The sequence below is a fragment of the Phacochoerus africanus genome, chromosome 2 (assembly GCF_016906955.1).
Source record: "Phacochoerus africanus isolate WHEZ1 chromosome 2, ROS_Pafr_v1, whole genome shotgun sequence".
Lineage (NCBI taxonomy): Eukaryota > Metazoa > Chordata > Mammalia > Artiodactyla > Suidae > Phacochoerus > Phacochoerus africanus.
The window spans coordinates 183,960,625-183,983,560 of record NC_062545.1 but is presented as its reverse complement, the minus strand read 5'-3'; the positions used below and the strand labels follow the sequence as shown (position 1 = coordinate 183,983,560).

General features: G+C 46.3%; 1 protein-coding gene across 1 annotated transcript in view; it reads left to right on the top strand.

The window, feature by feature from the left end:
• Positions 1–22,936, top strand: part of NID2 (nidogen 2) — a 75,463-nt gene that overhangs the window by 45,269 nt on the left and 7,258 nt on the right. Inside the window, exons 9-15 of the mRNA XM_047767331.1 lie at positions 6,519–6,662; positions 7,770–7,898; positions 8,616–8,759; positions 16,073–16,192; positions 17,045–17,275; positions 21,102–21,323; positions 22,252–22,421. Of these exons, the coding sequence (XP_047623287.1) occupies positions 6,519–6,662; positions 7,770–7,898; positions 8,616–8,759; positions 16,073–16,192; positions 17,045–17,275; positions 21,102–21,323; positions 22,252–22,421 (1,160 nt within the window). The remainder of the gene's footprint in view (positions 1–6,518; positions 6,663–7,769; positions 7,899–8,615; positions 8,760–16,072; positions 16,193–17,044; positions 17,276–21,101; positions 21,324–22,251; positions 22,422–22,936) is intronic.

Here is a 22,936-nt window from a genome sequence, read left to right as displayed (position 1 = left end):
ATCTCTCGACAAACAGGCATTTCAGTAAAATTGAATAATACTCGTAAAAAGAAAAGAGTGATGATGGATATCACACCATATACAGAAATTAACTGAAAATGGATCAAAGACTTTAATGTAGTTAAATTAAAATTTTAGAAAAAATATAGGATTGAACTTTTGTGACCCTGAATTTGGTAGCAGCTTCCTGGATATTATGCTAAAAGCACAAGTAACAAAAGAAAAAAATAGATAAATGGGGTGTCGTCAAAATGAATAACTTTTGTGCTTCAGAGAACATTATCAACAAAGTGAAATACAACCTACGGAACAGCAGAAAATATTTACAAATCATGTATTTAATAAGAGACTTTATTTAGAATATCTGAAGGATTCTTACAACTCAATAGTATAAATACTCTAATTAAAAATAGGCATGGGATTTCTCATTGTGGGGCAGCGGAAACGAACCATGAGGTTGTATGTTTGATTCCTGCCCTCACTCAGTGGGTTAAGGATTCCACATTGCGGTGAGCTGTGGTGTAGGCCAGTGGCTATCGCTCCAGTTCGACCCCTAGCCTGGGAACCTCCATATGCCGTGGGTGTGGCCTTAAAAAAGGACACACCCAAAAAATTGATCATGGTTGATGGTTATACAACTCTGTGACTGTTTTAAAAACCATTTAATTGTGCACTTTTTTCTATTTCCATTTGCATGGTGCCTGCACTTTAGAAGGGTAAATTGTGTGGTATGTGAATTATATCTCAGTTTGAAAAAGCAGCTGAGGGAAACAGACCAAAACTGTAAAGCAATGATTCTCTTACTCCAGTCATCTTTAACCCCACCTGTGAAGCTGGATTGACAGTGTGGATAAAAATGTTCTAGATCTATCAAGGCCCTATAGGACATGGGGAACCATGCATATTACTAAGTGGAAGGAACCAGTCTGAAAAATCTTCATGCTGTGTGATTTAAGATTTTCTAGCAGAGGTAAAACTGTTGAGAGAGTAAATACATGAGTGGTTGCCAGATACTCAGGAGAAGGGAGAAAGGGATGAACAGGCAGTGGAACTCTTCTGGATGGTACTGTTTTTAAGGCAGTGGAACTCTTCTGGATGAAACTGTTATGGTGGAAACATATCAGTATACATTTGTCAAAACCGATAGAACTGTACAACAGAGGGTATGCTGCAATTCGAACTATCGATTTTAGTAAATAATAATACATCAATATTGGCTTATCATTTATAACAAATGTACCACGCTTGTATAGGGTGTTACTAAAGAGAGGAAATGGTGCAAATTGATGGAAGTGGGGGCTATGGAAACTGTATTTTCTGCCTAGTTTTTTGGTAAACCTAAAACTGTTGTAAAAAAATAAAGTATATCCAGAGTTCCCTGGTGGCTCAGTGGGTTAAAGATCTGGCATTGTTACTCCTGTGGCTTGGGTTGCTGCTGTGCTGTGGTTTGATCCCTGGCCCAGGAACTTCTGCATGTCACAGGCATGGCCAAAAAAGTATGTTACATATAAAGTATATTAATTTTTTAAAAATGTTCTGGGCAAACCAGAGGATGAGCCTGGGAAATCAAGGAATTCTACAGATGGGGAATGACCTTGTCAGATCAAGGGGGCATTTTGATTTTGAAAACCAACAGGCAGTTTTCCCCTAGAAGGCAAGAGGCACATGAGGAGAAAGTGTGTTTCCCTGGTTCAGCTCTGTATTGATCATGCTGAGCCCAGAACCACACCCTGAGAGGAGATTCCATAACTGGCTGGAGATTCTGCGCTTTATCCCTGGAGCCGAGGGCTCCTTCAGCCTCCTCGGGCTCCCTGTGCAAGTGTCACTTCAGCAATAAGATAACACGAGATGAAGGTCAGAGGACGGGGCTCTGCTCTAGGATGTAGAAGTGACTTGAATGGAAACCCTGAGATTGCTACTGTGGTTGGTTGGTTGGTTGGTTTGGTTTTAGGAAACTTGGTTGGGCACAGGCATAGTATGAAGATGGGCTTGTAAGGTAGTGAATTAACAGTATGAAAACTTAACAGAAACATGCATGTCAAACGGAGGGAGGAGATTGTTCTTGCCTATTTCTCAAGAGAGATTTAAACAAAAACGGGTGGGGAAAGCGACCTTCACCTTTGAATGTCCAGTTCAGCCCTTTGCTGGGTGTAGGCATCCGATCTGTAAAAGGAGTAATTAACTAGTGGGAGAACCACCCAGGCCAGAGTCCCTTTCAGATTCTGGAATCATTTAATGAAAAGATAGACCTCTGGGTGTACTTTTCCTAGAGACATACCAAAAGGGATAGCAAAGGGTTAGAAAGCCAGCAAACTGGGAGGTACCAAGTTGCTAATTTGTATTTAGAATAGTGATTTTCCCTCACAGCCAGGACAAATAATTAATGACAATGATGATGATAATAGCAGCAGCAAAAGACAGTCTACTTGGTACCAAGCACTGTTCTAAGTACCTTGCATGAATTAACTCATTAAATCTTCACAACAACCTGTATCTGATAGAAGATGACTAGCCACGTTATTAGAGACTGAGGTGTAAACATGAAGTAATTTGCCTGGTCACAGCTAGTAGGTGTTGAGCTGGAACTCAAACCCAACACCAGCTCTAGAGCCCACTCTTACCCTCTAATGACACTGCTGCTCCACGTGGACTCCACGGGCCTTGGGACTGCCTCATGATGTGGACCAGTTTTAAAGAACGAATGGGGTGCTTCCCCTTTGTGTTTCACCCCTGCTCACTCATCCGTATGTAAAACAGCAGTACTGTTCATTCTCCCTGCATAGGAGAAAAGTGGGGAAGAAAATAACAAAAACACCGACAAAAGAAATTGTTTTTCATGAGTAGATTAAAATTTCTGGAATAAGTGTTCTATTAGTTGCAAGAGTTTCATTATAGAAAGGATACTTTTAGAATTTAACATCAGTTAACATCAGTTATATTTTGGGCCTAGAAACTTCTTTGAAAACTACTTTGGTAAGTGAAATGTATGTGAACTTGTATGCTCTTAATCATCAGCATGAAAAATACTCTCAAAATAAAGACGGTAATGATGGAGACATTTTGGTGAGAATGAATGTAAGCCTATAACTTGTTAATTGACCATCTATCTGCAGCTGTGATAGGATTATGGCTTAAATATTTTGAATATCTGTTGAAAATAAACTTTAAGTGCAGCTGAAAAAAAGAAAATAACAAAAGCAGAAATACAACCACTTTTCTTTCCCCTCTCAGTACGTAGCAGTATCTCAGAGCCTTTCCCTTCTTGAGAGGGGCACTTATCTGCTTGGAATGCGTGTGAGAGAACACAGCTGCCCCCCTCACCTGGGAGCTCCCAGTTTGGCTGCCCAGTTTAGGAGGCAGCCTTCCCAAGGAGCAATCAGGGCCTGCGCCCCTGCCCCACCCCAGCCACCAGTCCCTCGCCTTCCCCAAGGGTGTGAGCTTCCAGTGCGGGCTGGCTGGTGTTGGTGGGGTTGCAGGACAGCTGCAGGAATGCTCCCCTGCTCCTGCACCCACTTCAAGGCTCAACTCACCAGTTGAGGGGAGTTTGGGCAGAGCGCCATGCACTGAAGCTGAACGGACTGTTCCTTTAAGGAAAACCACTCTTCCCCTCTTGATTAAATGAGTAAATTAGTTCCAGATCCTCTGTCAGAGAGTCAAGCTGTTCAAGGGGATGAGACAGAAAATGTCTTAAGAAGGATATAGCTCTTTACTTACCATAATAGGAGAAAAGCTAACGAGGCATAGAGAATGAAGAGCCAAACACTTTTAGAAATGGATTTTTAAAATAGTGTTTCTGGAAACCAGATTCTGAGCACAGGACCGTAGGCTCTGAAGGGCTGACACTTGGTTTAAAGCTCTCCTGTCACCGACTTGAAACTTAATCATTTTTGAACAGTGAGTTCCACATTTTTTTTTGTTTTGTACTGGGCTCTGCAAATTAAGTGGCCATGTTTTCAGTGAAGTCTCTTTTAAATCAGTATGAGGTGATTATGCACATTTTCTCCTCAATTTCAGGTAAGCTTGTATCCTGTCTAAGTTTGCAGACTTTTGTGCTGTTTTTTTTTTTTTTTCCTTTCAACACCTCACGGGTTTGGTAAGCTCCTGACATTATGTACACTCACTAGTCTCTGATGGAATGTGTCACGGTGAACTTTTGATGCTGGAAAGTAATGAACAAAAAGGCGAGGCATTTGTATTTATAAACTGAAAGCATTCAAGGCTCACTTCTCCCTTTGGCTGGGAAGATCTGGCATTTGGTACAAAATCTTCGTCCTACGTGTGGAAGATAATAATGGAGGAAGATCAGGTTCCTGTCTCCCCGGGCCTTGGTGAGGACATGACCCTGTTGTTCTTAACTGCAGGACACTCCAGGGACCAACTCAGGACCTTGGCTGGTTCCATTAAGTTAACCCCCCAACCACAACCCTCCTGGCAAGAGATCTAGGGGGGAGGGATGGGAAACGTCCAAGGATGCAAGGATGGCTGAGTGGTTTGGGGAGCGAGGCCTGTGCTGAGGCACTTAAGTTCATCATGTTTAAACAGGCCAGAGCCACCACTGGTCCTGTTTTCTGGCAAAGGTTCTGTTATTCCAGCCAGTATCACTGAGGTGAACTGTGGATAAACCCACAGTCTTCCTTATTTCCACATCCTGATGCAGGGAATCAATATGAGAGTATTCCACTGCAGCACCACACATGGTGTTTCTTATAAAGTGATGATAGGAGTTTACCAGAAAGCAAAGGTGTCCCATCAGGCACTCAGCCAGGGTACCCCATTCACAGCATACTCAGAGGAACCTGGAAGGGTCCTAACGTGGGCAGGGCAGTGGCTCTGGGCAGTGGCCAGGCATCCTAAGGAAGTCTACTTATGAGGCAGGTGGCAGTAGCAAGCACTTGAGTTTGGACCAGAAGCTACTGGGGGAGGCCCACCCACATGAGGTGGGGGCGTGGGGAAATGTTAATGAGCCAGAGTGAGAGGAGAGGGAGTCCGGGGGGAGGTGGAACCAGGAAGTTAAAGCCAGTGGAACTGCCAAGGTCTGACTGTGGATGTCTGACTGTGGATGCCTGGCTGCTGGTTTCTGGGGCAGGAGAGAACCGTGGACAGCAAGGTAGGACTTGTGTACCAAGCTGGCTGTCAAGACAGAGACCCCAGCCCAGAAATTGCATGATCATAACTTAGATGGAGCCCCGTTAGAGCAGGGTGGCTTGATGAGAGCCTGGGAGTTTTGGGTGGGGCTCCTGGAATCTCTTGGATCTAAGATCGGAATGAATTCAAGGGAGAGAGATGAAGCTAAAACCTCTGCCCCGCTGAGGAGGAAGGAATGCAGTCAGTGGGACCTGGGTGGGCTTGCCTGTGGGGGAATCGCCTTTCACGTGCATGGCACTGGGTTTTCTTAATTTTCTTCAGCAGTGCTAGTGGCATTGTTTTTACTCTCATTTTACACCCGTGGAATCAAGTAAAACAAAGTGCCCAGAGTTCATAGATTCATCCAGTCTGGGCAACTGGGATTCTCTCCAATGCCACCTTCTCCATGCTCTGGGCATAGATTAATGACTTCATGGAGTTCCTGTGGTGGTGGATGTAACAAAATAGTGGAAAGCATGGATGGGCTCTAGAGCCAGACTGCCCAGCTCTTTTGACCCATCCACCTCTTCTGACTGTGTGACCTTGGGCAGGTAATGTGGCTTCTCTCTGCTGCAGTGAAATGAAGATGATGGTAATACCTTCCATACAAGTAAAGCCATGAAGATTTAATGGCATAGTACATGTAAAGGGATTAGAATAAGTGCTTAATATGCATTACTGTTACACTCTATCTAGGAGTAAAGTTCTTTAGGGAAGATTTCAGATGTCACCACTACCTAGTGGATGGATGGAGCCATGGCAGGGTTTATCCTAAAGAACAAACACTGCAAAAGTCATTCCTATTGATTTGGCTTCAAACATCTTAAAAAGGCAAGATTTTCTCATTAATTGAGTTTTGACCCATAGTCAAAATCAGGAAGCACTTAGTAAGAGACTGCCCAATTTAGAGGCAGCAGTTTTGAATGTGAGTCCTTGCTGTACTGCTTTCTGGCTTTGTGAGCTTGGGCAACTTTTCCAGTGCCTCTCACTTATTTTCCTTATCAGTGGAAATTACCAATAAAAGGAAGGACAGCCTGCCTCACAGAATTATCCTGAGAATCATAAAAGAACAAAATGACAAAAGAACTTTTAAATAAGAGGATGCCACCATGTTGGATATTTTTATTTCTTGGACATAGACCTACCATAAACAAGAAAAGATTAGTTGTCTATAGAGTAGGCAACGGGAAGCTGTTTGGGACTTTCAAACTGCAACACAGATAATCCACCCTCACTTTGGATGTTAATCCTTTAGTAAGGTCACCAGGTGGTTTCCAAACCGACAAGTGTACCGCCAGTTCCCAGAACTCACCCATCTTCTTCCGTCGGTGCCATTCTCTTTATGACAGCCAGATGGTGCTTTTGATTTTTTTATTTCCTCTCTTCTCATGCAGGGGACTCAGAGCCCGCCCCAGTGAATCCATGCTATGATGGGAGCCACACGTGTGCCACCACGGCTCAGTGTCATCCAGCAACAGGTGTAGACTACACCTGTGAGTGTGCATCCGGGTACCAGGGAGACGGCCGGCGCTGCGTGGGTAAGAGCCATACGCTCTCCTGTTCTTTTGTAGAGCCCTCTGCATTAGGTCTGCAGAAGACAAGTGTCTGTCTGCTTTGTCATCTCCATGGATCAAGGCGTTTAGCAGCTGCTCATCTAAACACAATTATTTAGGAACTAAGTATATTCTTAAGTTTAAGAGGATAGTTTGGAGGTGCGAGTATTTGGGGCTAGGACTCTGAAAACCTTTGTCTATGGCAATGCCTGGATAGTTTGCTTTTTTTTTTTTTTTTGGTCTTTTTGTCTTTAGGGCCACACCCACTGCATATGGAGGTTCCAGGCTAGGGGTCCAATCGGAGCTGAAGCTGCCAGCCTACGCCAGACCCACAGCAACTTGGGGTCTGAGTCACGTCTGCGACCTACACCACTGCTCATGGCAAAGCCAGATCCTTAAACCACTGAGCAAGGCCAAGGATTGAACCCATGTCCTCATGGATGCTAGTCAGGTTCGTTAACTGCTTAGCCACAATGGGAACTCCAGTTTGTGTTCTTTTTTTTTTTTTTTTGGCTTTATTATTTTTTTAATCGTTATTTCCCCAATACAATTTTTTTTTCTACTGTACAGCATAGTGACCCAGTTACACATATATGTATACATCCTTTTTTCTCCCATTTTTAAATGTTGTGATTTTAAGGCTGTATCAAGTATTTTTTACATTTATTTTAAAAAGTACCTTTTTCTGGCTACCTTCAGATTTCAGACATTCACTTGTTTCTTTCACCTCTTGCATCCTAAGAAGCAGTAGTGGAAATTTCTTTATATTTTAAAAGAAAAATGGTTTTGCTGTATTTTTCTTCTAAATATTCAGAATGTTTTAAATGTTTAAAAAATTCTCAGCATATTTGTTCAAAAACTGTCTCCCTGGGGCCCAGACTTGAACGGCTTGAAATAAATGTTTATTTTGATGACGACCTGCAACATGCATCTACATCTGGTGCTTAGACAGCCTGCACTTTGACTCCTGTTTAGTCTACAACCACTAGTCCCACTGAAACCTCTTAGAGGTGAGAGAACATGGAGTTGCCAGACCCTCCACTTGTGGGACCCTTGATTTAAGTGGCCCTTTCTGTTCTTATTCTTTCTTAGATGTAAATGAATGTGCGACTGGCTTCCATCGCTGTGGCCCCAACTCTGTGTGTGTCAACTTGCCAGGAAGCTACAGGTGTCAGTGCCGGAGTGGTTACGAGTTTGTAGACGACCGGCACACCTGTGTCTGTGAGTGTCCACACCACGCTCTTGGTGGCCAGAGTCACACTGAACCTTATTCTTTGACCTGTTACTGTTCCCTCTTCTGTACAGAAGCTCTGTTGTATGGTTTTCTAGAAAATAGACAATTGAGATCAAAATAACCAAAATCTATGGCTCAGTTCAACCCTGTTTAGTGGGTTCTTGGTTTTGTTTGTTTTGTGTGTGTGTGTGTGTGTGTGTGGTTGTTGTGTTGTTTTTATCTAAATAGATATTTTTCTTTAGGATGCTATTAAGTATATTTTCATAAACAGGTTTTTATGAAGGATACTTAAAGCTAATTCTCACAAGTAAGGGGTAGAGCAAGTATTTTCTTTTTGTCTTTTTAGGGCTGCATCTGCAGCATATGGTAGTTCCCAGGGTAGGGGTCAAATCAGAGCTGCAGCTGCCAGCCTATGCAACAGTCATGATAACACTGGATCCTAGTGTTGTAACCACAAGCCAAGATTAGCACCTCACAAATTTTAATATACTTACAAACCATCTATGGGTCTTGTTAAAATTCCAATTCGGATTCACTGGCCCGGGTCTGGGGCCTGAAAACCTGCATTCTGTGTATCTCCCCCCACCGCCGCCCCACACCTCCATGGACCCATGATGTCAGTGTACAGATCACACCGTGAAGAGCAGGGCTCACCCATTCGCAGGCCTAGACTCTGAGGCCTCCTCACCTTCTTCTCTTTTTAGTGATCGCCCCACCTCCCAACCCCTGTGAGGATGGCAGTCATAACTGTGCTCCCACCAGCCAGGCCCGCTGCATTCACCACGGAGGCCACTCGTTCAGCTGCGCCTGCCTGCCTGGTTATGCTGGTGACGGGCACCAGTGCTCGGGTGAGTACCTGTGAGTGGCTCAGCCATGCTGAAAGTCGCTTTGGATACACATCCCCACATAGCCAGGGCCTCTCAGAAACCTCTCCCTTTCTTTGACTCACACAGACCTGGGAACTGCCAATAGACAGAGAGGTGTCTTGGGTCAGAAAGAGGGGCCAAGGGTGACTGCCCTTGGACCAGATTGTTGAGCATGTATGATTGTCCTTGACGGACATGGCATGTCAGCTCATAGCCTTCTGTCCCTGGAGCTTAGTGTGGGCAGGAGGGACATGGATAAAGTCATACGTTATCCTGGGAGGAAGTCTCCAACTTCCAGTCTCCTTGGTTAACAGCTTAACTCATCTCTTCCAGTTGTGCCTGATTTTCAGTTGCTATTCCCCTCCTTGAAGTGGTGTGTACAGCCATCTCTAGAAACATTTTTTTTTCATTTTTTTATTTTATTTTTTATTTATTATTATTATTATTTTTTTTTTTTTTTGTCTTTTTGCTATTTCTTGGGCCGTTCCGGCGGCATATGGAGGTTCCTGGGCTAGGGGTCAAATCGGAGCTGTAGCCACCGGCCTGCGCCAGAGCCACAGCAACGTGGGATCCGAGCCGCGTCTGCAACCTACACCACAGCTCACGGCAACGCCGGATCGTTAACCCACTGAGCAAGGGCAGGGATCGAACCTGCAACCTCATGGTTCCTAGTCGGATTCGTTAACCACTGCACCACGACGGGAACTCCTGTACAGCCATCTCTAAACATACATGCAATTCTTTCTTGGTAATTTATTTCCTCTCTCTCTGGAAGGGGAGAGGGAAAGAGAGAGACAGAAGAAAGAAAGAAATCCACAGATATAAAAAGGTATTGATGCATACCTCAGTAATCATAACCTTTCTCCCAGAAATCTAACTACCTTTAAGATTTCATTTGCATTTTATAAAATCACTAAACCAGAATACAGGACTAACTGTTCAAATTTAACTTAGAAATTTGTGAGGCTGTTACTGAAAAACTAGTTGTAACAGTCTTAAGTGCTCATGAAGGGGGATCAGTACGACTGTAGAGAACATTCTGTTACTGTATATCAGTACTGATATAGAGAACGGTTGGTAAATTTACATCATCCACAGTCTTCAGAATGCACCCAGTGACACGTGATTGAACTGGAACTCCATTGCATGTTGTCTGTCATACACACCAGTTATGGTAAAACGAGACACTGAGAATCAGAGGATGGTGGGAAAAGGATCGGTTTGAGGAATGTAAACCTAAAACTCAGGGAGTTCCCATCATGGCACATTGGAAACAATCTGACTAGGAACCATGAGGTCGCGGGTTTGGGATCCCTGGCCTTGCTCAGTGGGTTGAAGATTCAGCATTGCCATGAGCTGCAGTGTATGTTACAGACAGGGCTCGGATCTGGTGTTGCTATGGCTGTGGCATAGGGCAGCTACAACTCTGATTGGACCCCTGGCCTGGGAACCTCCATATGTGGCCCTGAAAAGACAAAAAACAAACAAACAACAACAACAAAAACTAAAAACACCTAAAACTCAGGCTTTCCCTCTCTCCTCAAATTGCTGCTTGCATCTGCCCCGTACACCTGGCCCCACTGAGCTGATTTTCTAAAAACTGCCTTGTAACAGATCCAACAGCCCGGCCACTCGTTCCTTCCTTGCTGGATGTTTGATTCTCTTCCTCTACCCCTTCCTTTCCCCTCTGGTTTCAGCAGGACAGGCCGAGTGGACCCCCAGCCTTCAGCCATAGTTACAGACAGAACAGACCTGTCAGGGCAGCACAGCCCTCTGCTCCTTTCCAGATGTGGGGGCTTTTTAGGATTGTCTGAATCTGGCTCTTTAGTCAGTGTTTCCACTTGTGCTTACAGAAGCTCTGCTGTGTGATTTTCTTGAAAACACTGTTTACATTGAAATGACCCAGAGCTATAACTCGGTTCAACCCTGAGTGTTCCCCCCGCCCCAAAAAAATACCCCCAGCATTAGACAGAGCTCGAGTGTTTCTCAAATTCAAATGAGGTAGATTTCTGACTCACCAATGCTTGTCCCACTGGACCAGCCAGAAAGCTCCATCCCGCTTGGTCGATACTCTTTGCAGACGGAGGTCCCCCTAGGCCTGGGGGTCTGGGTGAGGCACACAGACTCCTCAGGTTCCTGCTAAGCGTCCCCCCACAGTGGGAATACTGCTTTTTCCACCCTTGTGGAACTCATTGTTCAGCATGATTTAACACACTAATGGCTCTCAGAAATGAGAACGCACGGAGAAAAAAACTTGTCAGTAGAATTTCCTATTTAAATATCTGGCTGCTCAGCTCAGCAGAGGTGGCATTTAGAAATTATTTCATCCCTTAGGTCTTTGGTTTAAAACAAAGAAGTTGAAATCAATTGTAGCTTAGATGTGGTAAGTGTTAAAATCAGAATGTTAATGTAGGTGAGATGCTTCTTGGCCTAGTCCCTTCTAGAATCATTCTGTCTTTCTTCTTTTAACCGTTTTTGGTCCTGTACGGCTTGAGTTACCTTTTGAGGTCATATTAGGACCCTGAAATTAGCTATTTTCCATGCTGGGAATTTAGGAATATAGGCTTGTCGTTCTTTGTTTTTGCTGTCCTTTTGCTGATTTCTGCCATTTTCAAGTGTCCCTTTTTTTTTTTCTTTCTTTCTTTTTTTCTTTTTTTTTTTTTTGTCATTTCTTGGGCTGCTTTCACGGCATATGGAGGTTCCCAGGCTAGGGGTTGAATCGGAGCCGTAGCCGCCGGCCTACATCAGAGCCACAGCAACATCGGATCCGAGCCACGTCTGCAACCTACACCACAGCTCACGGCAACACTGGATCCTTAACCCACTGAGCAAGGCCAGGGATCGAACCTGCAACCCCATGGTTCCTAGTCGGATTCGTTAACCACTGAGCCACAACGGGAAGTTCAAGTGTCCCTGTTTTATCTCTGGCTCTCCACTTTTGGAAATCCCTCTGGAATCCGCAAGCTCAAAAACAGGCCAGGCCCTTCCATTGCTCCCCCAGTGTATTATTAACCTACTACAGCATAACTAACAGCCCCAAAACATAGCCTCTTAAAACAGTACACATTAGTATTATCTATGTGGCTTAGCTCACTTCTCTGCTTTAGGATCCTCACAAGGCTGTGGTCGGGGGTCTGCCAGTCCTGGGGCCTCATCTAAAGGCCCAGCTGGGGAAAGAGCCTCACAAGATTATTGGCAGGATTCAGTTCCTGAGGACTCTTGGACCGAGAACCTTGGGTCCCTACTGGCTGTTGCCTGGAAGTGACCTTCAGCTTTTGGACCTGTCCTACAAGGTAGCTTACTTCATCAAAGTCGGCAGCAGGTCTGCTGGAAGATTGACAGGTTTCACAAAAGTGACATCCCCTCCATATTACTTTAGTGTCCTGGTTAGAAGCAAGTTCCTCAAGGAAGGAGATTACCTAAGACCCCACGTACCAGGAGGAAGGGATCTTGGGGACCATCGGAGAGGCTGCCTCCCATTGTCAGTAACCCAGTGGTTGCCATCCAAGCTTCCAGACTATGTGGGAGTAGAGAATGAGTAGTCATTTTCTTAGAAGCCTATGCTGTGCTTAAATCAGGCTGGGCAAGTCATAAAGGGGACTTGCAGGATAAGTGTATAAATGTGTGTGTATTTGTGTGCCTGCATTTTTAAAGGCATGTCACAGTGTGCAAGGGTCCCAGTAACCATACAGAGAGAAAAGGGAAAAATAGAGGCAAAGTGTGCATTCTTGCAGCACACATTTGTTTTCACTCCATCAGACTAGGAATAAAAGGGTGGGTAGGGTTTTTCTCCAGCCAGTTTGTTAAAAAAACAGGTTCCCTGGGGAGGCTGCAGTTGGCTTTGGTTCTCCATCTAGTCTGAGTCACTAGCAGGAATTACTTTTATGCAAGTAGAATTAAATCTTTTCCAGCTCCCCTTAGTAGGAATGGATTTCAACCCCTGGATTGGTATGAGCTGGGTATTTCTCAGGCATGTTTGTCCCTGCAGATCTTGGTGACTCTGCAGGTGGAAAAGCAGATTGTTTTAAGCTGGGACCTTTCCAGGGAGGAGCAAGTGGGGTGACAGGTGGCCCATTACCCAAAGGAGGGCCTTGAGGAGAAGTACTTACACTCCTCTCTCATGGTTTCTGTCTGAAGAATGTGGATACTGGGTGAGGTATAGTAATGTTGGCGCGGCCATGGGCGGAGCAGAATATAAGGCGTGGGGGGAAGAAGCTGATTATACTTACAGGTCCCTGAGAGCAGCTCACTGCACACCCCAGAGGACCACAGGGGCACAGCCAGTGGGGTCTTTGACCCGGTAAATTGGGGTGAGAACTCATGGGCCGGAGCCTTTGCTGGGGTCTGGAGCATGGTTGAGGTGAATTTGCGTCAGGAAATTTCACTGGGTGGTTTGAAAGAAAACCAGGCAGGTGGAAGACAAGGGGGGTGGGGCTGGAGTCCAAGCATGGGATTTGTTTGGAAGGGATTTCAGCTGAGTTTGACTGTGGGCTCAGAATTAAGGCAGGTAAAGAAACGTTGAAGCACCAAAGGATGAACTCAAAATAGAGGATTTTTATCACATTTTCCAAATAGGTTTTTAGCAGCTTAGTAGAGGATAGAATGGAGAGTTACACTGGGATTAAGCCATCTTGTTATCTGACTGGTCAAAGGGCTTACTGTAACTTGAACACTGCTGCCTTGACTTCAGTATTCTACCAGCCCCAACAGTGATGGTTAAGCATAAATGGCAGCCTCTTGCCCCCAGTGGCAGAACAGGAAGCTCCTCCCTGACCAGGGAGTTGAACATTTCTGCACTTTCTCCTGACACCTGCCATCCTGTGAAATTGGGAACAGTTCTCCTTTATACAGAAGCTCCACTCCCCGCCTCTGCCCGAGTCCTCAGGTGGCCCTCCTGAGGCAGGGTTGTTGCCTGCTCTGCATTCAGCTTGAGAGTGGCTGGCTGGCGGCACTCCAGTTTTCTGTCGTGGTGCAGGCTCCTCCAAGGAGGTGTTGGGGCCTGCGCTTTGGGGAGCCCTAATTTCTCCAGTTCTTGGGGGCAGAGGTTGATGACTTGGATGCTTTGTCTCTTCAGAGACTTTCTCCCTGTTGGCTGTTGATTTAGTTACTGACTTTGGCATCTGCTGCGAAGATGGCTACTCCTTAGATCTGGTCAGAATTCCCAGGCCACAGGCTTTAAGAACAACGTAATACAGTACTTCTGGGGAGTCCTCTTTCTCTTAGTTCAAAAGTTATCACAAGCAACTGATCCTTCGATTCTAGAAATAGGCCCAGTGTCTTGAGAGTTCCTGCTTCCTACAGTTGCCTGGGGTTCCTGTTACCAGGAGAAGTGCTTTTAGCATATGTATGATGAATAGCTTTAATTTCCTGCATTCGGCTAGATGTTAATTTTTACAGTTTTGGTTTTCTGGAATTTTCCAGGGCCAAGGAACTGGATGGGCACCAGCTTTATCCAACTGGGCTTTTGAGTTTTCCTCCTGAAGAGTTAGTGGGCCAACCTCAGAGATAATTAAATATGACAACATAGAACCCAAATCGATTAGATTAGAGATGAGGTATTTGTTGTTGTGATTATTTTTATTTGGTTTATTTGGGGTTAACTGCTAACCACTTGTTTCTAACCTTGCAGTTGAATATGTAACCACTTCCCTGCCTTTGTTGGTGAAAGGAAGGTGACCCAGCAGGCCAGCCGCTCATCTGGGAAAAGCCTCTCTGGGTGGCATTAAATTGGGCTGTTTTGAGCAGTCAGGGTGTTTTGGGCTTCAGAGAGCTAATTTATGTGGACAGAACTCCCCTGAGACTGAGGATAAGCTGTGTAAGCAATTACATTGCTAATTATGGCGTAAGGGTCCTCTGCCGAGAACAGAATGTCTGTGCTAAGTGTCCAGCACTGGGAACAGTCCTTAGTCACAGGAGGGTGGCTCTGTGACAGTATGGTCATAGCAAGAATCACACTGATCACCCTGGAAGAGATTCACCTAGGTTCTGGGTGGCTGGGTAAGGAGCCACTTCTGTCCCCAGCTGATCGACATCAAATTCACAGCTCTATATCTCCAGCTTCTAGGACCCAATGTGTCTCTGTGATGAGCTGTGTGGAATTGATGCGATTCACATCGCCTGGAACTCCTGTTCTCTGGGCTTCATCCTCCCATCCCACATTTTTCACTCTTCACATATTTTAAAACCATTTTTTGGATATGATCTTGGATATGATGACTTGTTTTATTTTCAGTTGAGCCTTGATCACATCCATACCCTTTATCTTCCTTTTACTCAGGAAAACTTCCTATCTCTGAAGATGGCTCATCTCAACCACTGGCCATTGGTTTCAGCAGTTAAGATTCTCAGACTTTTGGAAGGTCCCTTGTGATACAGCAGGTTAAGGATCCGGTGTTGCTGCAGCAGTGGTGTGTGTTCGATCCCTAGCCCAGGAACTTGCACAAGATGCAACTGTGGCAAAAAAAAAAAAAAAAAAAAAACAACTCAGACTTTTTTTTTGGCAGAAGGTGAGGGGTCTTGCTATTGTCAGCATGTGCTGAGTTCAATAAATAAAACCAATGTAAGTCAGCCTTTGTTTGAAGTTTTAGGATGTTGCAGTTTTAAGAAATAGGAAAATTTATCCTCATGGTGCCTCGTGGAGAATGTTGGGACCTGAATTGTTTATGCTGATGAACCAGACAAATTGAGATTTTCTTAGTTGTTGTTTCAAAACCTCCAATACTATTTTCTCATACTTTTCTAGTCCTTCTCAAAGTGGAAAGTCAAGGAAGTTTCTGATGACTTGGGCATCCTAGGTAGTAGGACCCTGGGTGTGCAAAACTGAATGTGCTTTTGGTTGAAAAAGTATTTGGAGCCTCCCTGGGTTCCTTGAGTCTGTAAATCAGAGCTATAGGGAGATGGTGCCAACAACTAATGGAAAAAAAGCTATTGCTACATGTATTTCTTGTAGTGTTACTGAAAGGAAATGAATGGTTTATAGGCTACAGATTAGCTCAAATACAATAACTTCCTGGAAGTAACTGAAGGTGAAAGATACTCTAAAAGTACAGCCAGGGTTTGTTTCTCTGTGAGTGACCATGTGTTTGATTTCTACACTGAACGTAACCATCAAGCTTGCCTTTAAGGTGCCGGCGTGTTTCTGCTCCTGTTCAAGGGTCTTCGGAAGTGGACCCCTCGTGGTTGATCCATGAGCACTAAGGTCAGACAGTGGCATGTGGTGTGCAATGAAGTCATGTGTTCCTTCCTTCCCTCCCTCCCTCCTTCCCCCTCCCCCGCCTCTTTCCCTGATGCTGCAGACGTTGACGAATGCTCCGAAAACAGATGTCACCCCTCAGCTACCTGCTCCAATACCCCTGGCTCCTTCTCCTGCCATTGCCAACCTGGATACCACGGGGATGGATTTCAATGCACACCTGGTAAGGTTTGGGAGGCCAGATTAGACACAGAAAACTCCCAGCTCCTTCGATGCCTTTTTTCTACAGCTCGTAGCCGACACTTGATTTATCCGGGTCTGAGGGCTTAGTTGGTGGATTTTCCAGGCTCTGGATTTTTTTCTTGCATTATTTATGCCTGCCGACTTTAGTGATAGTTCATTGGTTATTAGCATGCCAGGAGGCCCCAGAGTCTGATCCATCCATCATCCTACTTAGTAGAAGCGCCAGTTGACTGCCTTAGTGTCCTGCCTTGCCTTAGTGTCCTGCCTTAGTGTCCTGCCTTGCCTTCATCTACAATGTAGATGAAGTCCTGAGACAAGCTTACTGACCAAGAGTCACATGCACTAGTGATCTTGGAGCTCCCACAGTGACTGCTCTAGGAGAACTTGGCCAGCATGGTGCAATCTACTGACTGCCCTTGACCCAGAGCTTCTCAGACTTAAACTCTGGAACTCTGGGGATGAACAGAGTTTTGATTGCTTTCTTTGGAGTCTCTTAGGATTTTTGGAAAGAAGCCATGGATTTGCTGTTCATTTTACCCAGCTGGCAACAGGATCCTGAGGACTGAGGGAAGAGCTGTTTTACTGTATAACCAGCCAGGACTTACAGGGTAAACTGCAAGAATTATAAATTAGGTAGAATGGCAGGGCTAAAATAAGAATCCAGGACTCCAAAATTCTAGCACCTTGCTATTTTCCCCATGCTATCTTGTCTTCCAATTATAGGAAAATTAAAAAAAAAAAAAATTCAGGAGATTGAGGCCAGCTGGTAAAAGTTGATGAGATGTTTTATTCTTTTATTCCTTTGTATCTCCTCTGCTCTGGTCCCCGGAAGACCCCGCCTTGGGACTGAAACCCTGTGAGCACCAGCAGCGCGAGGCCCAGGCTCAGCGCACCCATCCCGGTGCCCGGCTCCACATCCCGCAGTGTGATGAGCAGGGCCACTTCCTGCCACTGCAGTGTCATGGCAGCACCGGTTTCTGCTGGTGCGTGGACCCCAATGGTCAGGAAGTCCCTGGCACGCGGACTCCACCCGGCTCCCTCCCTCCACACTGTGGACCACCAGGTAGGCCCACTGAGAAGATCCTGGTCCCAGCATTGGCCCAGGGCAGAGAAGTAGAGTGGTGCCAACCATGGTCGGGTAGACTGTAAGCCCTGTCCAGATCACACAGACTCAGGGCCCGTTCCCATCCTTGCATAGCCTTCTGCCTCCTAGGAGCACTTGAGTGGTACGTGTACATTCGTGTTACAGGGACATAGAGGCCCATGCATGACTGTTACAGGGCAGACTCCAGCCTCTTAGACCTGTCGAGTATAAAACCAGAAGATGAGACTGAGTGTGTAGGTCAGGCTTAGGCCACTACCCAAATCAGTTACGACAGCCTAGGGAGATCTTGGAGCTCCACCATCTTGCCCTACCAGCCAGCCTTTTGTCCAAAAGGAAAACTGCTTTCTCATGTAACATTCACTTTACTCTGACTTCTCCAGTGCAGGAAACAGTCTGAAGGCGGTTTTAATCTCAGTAGGAGGAATACACAGGACACTTGTGGGTGGATCCAGCTAGTTTGCTCTAAGCTGGTACTGCCAGACCACCACGTCAAAGGGGAGTCACTCTTGCGCCTGCCACCTTCAGAAGAGGAGCGGCAACCTGTTTTGTTAGCCTGCCACCCAAGATGCTGATGATGGGCATGCTGATGAGGGGCGTGTCTGTTACTGCCCAAGCACTCCTGTCTGCGTGGGGTGTGGTTACCAGGCGCTCACAGTTCATGCCAGATGCAGGTTGCCAAGGCAGTTTTCTGCTCCTTGTTGAGTTGTTCAGAGATTGGAAGAACTTTTTTTTTTTTTTTTTTCCAATACAGAAGAACTTGATTCTGAAGAACATAGGGTTGGTTTGATATCCGTTTAGCCAAAATAATTCCTATACATATCCATGAGCTTGCTCTTCAGAGATGCATTTCTACTATTGAAAAGGGTTCTGTAATTACTACTCTATGCTTTTTTTTTTTTTCCCTGCACCCACAGCATATGGAAGTTCCAGGGCCAGGGATCAAATCCAAGCCTCAGCTATGACCTACACCACAGCTGAGACAGTGCTGGATCCTTAACCTGCTGCACCACAGAGGGAACTCCATCTTGGCTTTTAATGTATGAGAGTAAGAACCAGAAAAATACCACCAGTGTTGATCCTTTTAATAATAAGAATTTATGTTATGGCCAGGACATGAGTGGTTCTAAGATTCATATAAGTAAAAACAGGTAGTGCTTGATCCAGAGGTATAGGTACCCTTGTTTTCACAGTGAAACTCATAGTTCTTCTCTGTCCCTATTTTTAGGACAAGATTTTATAGGTCAAAAAAAAAAAAAAAGGAATACATAAAAATTCTGTTTCACTCATGCCTAGTCTTTAAAGTCTTGGTTCTAACCCCAGCTGGGATTTGAAAAAATCAGACGGCTGGGAGCTGTCTTAAGGGAAGGGTTCAGAATTCCATAAGATTTATTAAGACGGGCATGTGTTAAGGACAGTGATCCAGAAGGGAGCCAAGAGAAGAAGTTAATTACAGAATGAGACACACGTTCCTTTGTGCAGACTTTCCCATAGCCAGCCTTCTCTTTTGGTGCTGGCTTGGCCTTGGCTATTATTTCTGACTAGTCTCATCTGCATAATGGGGTCAGCTTTGAAAGGAGCGAGAACGCTCTGTGCCCCAAATTTAAAAGTATTAAAAACCCTGCCAACCAGAAAGAGAAATAAATCCATGGTTGGATTGAGAAGTAGCTTCAGACAGTAAGAAATGAGAGGATGCCCATGGGTAAGTGACACAAGGTACCCATTTCCCAGAAGCTGACTGTGCCATGTCACCTTCCGGACAGAGATGTACCTCACTGGGTGGTCCCCAAAAACCGAGCATCCCTCCTCTAAGTTTGAACTGTGGACATGGGTGGTGCTGGGTGTTTCTGTAGGGAGTCCCACCTTGGGATGACGAGTGCTTAAGGAAGTGACATTTCCTTCTCTGGGTCCTTTGAGTCACAGCTGGGTGAGGAAGTCAGTCTTTCCTTCTCCACAGTGTTTTAAAAAGAACTTTGCTTCCAGTGGGTCATGAGCTATAGAGACAACCTGAAGGGCGTCAGCTTCCCCTAAACCTGGTGAGTCTTAGAGTTGTGCTCCTTGGGTTTGAGCTCTGAGGGCCCTGTTCACCACCTTCCTGCCTTCCTAGAGGAACTGTAGGTGCTGGGGCCCAACTGCAGTGCTTCCAACTGTTCTTTTTTCTTTTTCTTTTTTTGTTTTTAGAGCTGCTCCTGCAGCATATGGAAGTTTCCAGGCTTAGGGGTCAAATCGGAGCTGTAGCTGCCGGCATAGCCACACAGGATCCAATCCTCATCTGCGACCTACACCACAGCTCATGGCAATGCCAGATCCTCAACTCACTAAGTGAAGCCAGGGATCGAACCCGTATCCTCATGGATACTAAGCAGGTTCGTTACCACTGAGCTGAGATGGGAACTCCATTTCCAACTGTTATTTGAAGCTATTGGAGGTTATGACCAAAGGAGTGACATGAAATGACTTTTTTTTAAGGGCCTCTTTCTGACTGCGGATTGAGCTTATGCAGTGGAGTGGGGGTGGGGGTGGGAGGTGGGCAGGAGATCCAATGGAAGCCACTAGGAGGGCCGCTGTAGGAATCCTGGCATCAGATGACAGGGGTGGAATGTGGTGAGATGGGATGATATTCTGAATGTACTTTGAAGGTACAGTGGACATTTTTTGACATATTAGACATAGAAAGTGAGAAAAAGAAGGCAGTCAGGGATGACTGACGGGGCCTGACGGGGAAGAGGGAGGTGCTATTTACTGATAGGGAAAAGTCTAGGGGAGCAGCTTTGATAGGGGAAAGCAGGGCCTGGGTTTTGTTAGCTCTCCTCTGAGATCTATGACACGTCCACCTGGTGGTACAAGTAGGTACTTGGCTGTATGATTCTACAGACCACAGGCATTGAGGAACACCTTCTATTTAAGTCCCTTTAGGTAATCCTGTTTAGAATGGGGCACAAGTTAACTTCATCAGCCTGCAGCAGGGTCCTCTCAGACAGAGAACTGCTGTGTTTGGGATAGAGCCTCTGGGGGAAAAAAACTACAGGTAGAGAAACTGCTGTGCAAAGGAAGCTAACAGGCATTTAAGCTGGGAGGGGCGGGCAGGATGGGGAGGGATCCTGGGAGAGGAGCAGCCAGAGCAGCAAAATGGGCAGCTGGAGCCACAGAAGGTGCCACTTGAGAGAAGCCTGGCGCAGGGTAGCCATGTAGGAGCTGGAGTCTCACAGTCAGCATCAAGTTGTTTCTCACCACCTCTGCTCTGTAACACACTAATCACAGTAAGTTTTACTTTTACTCAGTATAGTTCCCGGATGGACAGATACTCAGGGCCATGTAAGTAGGGCATTCGGTAATCCTTCCTAAGACACACTGGCCAGTCTCAGGATGCCCTCTCAGATGCAGGTCCTGCAGTTTGAAGCAGGTGGGAAAGAGTAAATATTGGCCTTAAACATCATGTAGGTCACTAAGTCCCCAAGGAGAGTCCCTGCCAGTGCTGTTAGCAGAGGCCCCTCCCCAGGTAGGGTGAGCCCTGCACCCCGGATTTTACCTCCTCTGTCCTTTGCTGATGTGGCTGGACCTCGAGGGCAGCCCTCCTGGCCCAGGGAGACAGGAGCCTCAGGTCACTCCTTCTAACTCCCTGGAACTTCTTAGAACACTTTGCTGTATGAGTCCAGGATCTTGGCTAAGGCTTTGTTAATGGACACCAGGAGGAAGGAGGCCAGGAGGCCAGGCGTGGGGACTCGAGCTACATGCTACATTCTGTCCTTGGCTCACCATCAAAGGCTTTTTGTCCCCATCTGCTCAGAGCCCACCCAGAGGCCCCGGACCGTCTGCGAGCGCTGGAGGGAGAGCCTGCTGGAGCACTACGGCGGCACACCCAGGGACGACCAGTACGTGCCCCAGTGCGATGACCTGGGCCACTTCACACCCCTGCAGTGCCACGGAAAGAGTGATTTCTGCTGGTGTGTGGACCAAGATGGCAGAGAGGTGCAGGGCACCCGCTCGCAGCCAGGCACCACCCCTGCATGTAAGCATGAGGGACAGCCTCCCTCCCCTTTGCCAGGACACTGCCAGCTGTGGGTAAATGTGGGGAAGTCGGCGGTGAATAGGTCCGATGGAGGGAGCCGCTCCCATGTCACGAGGATTTATAATCTGGTCCACCCCAGATCCCAACGTGGATTTATCTTTTTCTTTCTTTCTTTTTTTTCTTTTTTTTCTTTTTTTTTTTTTGCCTTTTTGCCTTTTTGCCATTTCTTGGGCTGCTCCCACAGTATAGGGAGGTTCCGAGGCTAGGGGTCCAACCAGAGGTGTAGTCACCGGCCTACGCCAGAGCCACAGCAACGCGAGATCCGAGCCGCGTCTGCAACCTATACCACAGCTCACGGCAACGCCGGATCCCTAACCCACTGGGCAAGGCCAGGGATTGAACCCGCAACCTCATGGTTTCTAGTCAGATTTGTTAACCACTGAGCCATGACAGGAACTCTGCCAACATGGATTTAATGTTTGGTTTTGTCATTAGCAGTTTCTGTAATTAGAACATCTGGAACTTGGTTCAATATGCAGTTCCTCCCCTTCTCCAGTCCAGGGTGAAAGGGGACACATGTCACCCTGGGGCCCCAAAGAGAAGCTGACACAGTACCGGCTGGTTTGTTCCCCTTTAAAAAAAAAAAAGAAAGAAAGAAAAGAAAATGCTCTGCTTTGTTCTGAGGAAAATGTTTTGTTATCTTCCTCCCAAGTAATTGGCAGCGATTTACATAATTGATCCTTGGGAAAAAACCCTGGAAATTAGAATTTCTTTTAAGGAACATCTGGAGCACATCTGTCCAGGGTAAAGAAATTTTGGTGTTTCTGGAGGCTCTGGTACGTGGGAAAGTAACTTTTTTTCTCCTCTCCCCACCCACCTTTTTCCCTCCTTCTCTGCTCCCCACACCCTCCTCCTTGTTCCCACACAGGTATACCTACGGTCGCTCCACCCACCGTGCGGCCTACACCCCGGCCTGACGTGACCCCTCCGCCCGTGGGCACCTTCCTGCTCTATGCCCAGGGCCAGCAGATCGGCCACTTGCCCCTCAATGGTACCAGGCTTCAGAAGGACATGGCCAAGACCTTGCTGTCGCTGCATGTAAAGTGGATTTCTTCCTGGGGGCTTTCATTTCTGGGCAAGCCCTGGGTGTGGGAGGTGGGGGTCCTTGGGGCCGCAGACCTCTTCTCGAGCCTGACACAGAAGCAGGAACTCTCTGTTGCAGGGAGTCACCTCTGACTGACGAAGGCTGCTTTTTCCAGTTGGTTCATGGGGTTTTGGATACGTAGAAAGGGAATTTCAGAGTTGTCAGGATATTGAGGCAGTGTGGGAAAAGGACAGGTTTGCCCCAGGCCCCAGGGTTCTCTCCAAGCCAGACATCTCTGCAGAGATCCTGGAAGTTAACCAATGATGGTCTCGTTGTAGCCTCCTGCCCTCTCATTTGGTTCTGCTGACCAGCCTCTTTTCTTATCTTCTCCAACACTGTCATAGATGAAAGTTTTGGGAGCGTGATCCTGGAAAGAAGTGGACAGGGCTTTGCCCAGGGGGTGCTGGCTGCTTCCTGGGCCAGTAGCCTTGCTATGGTCAAGGCACTCCATTTTGGAGAAGGGGATTTC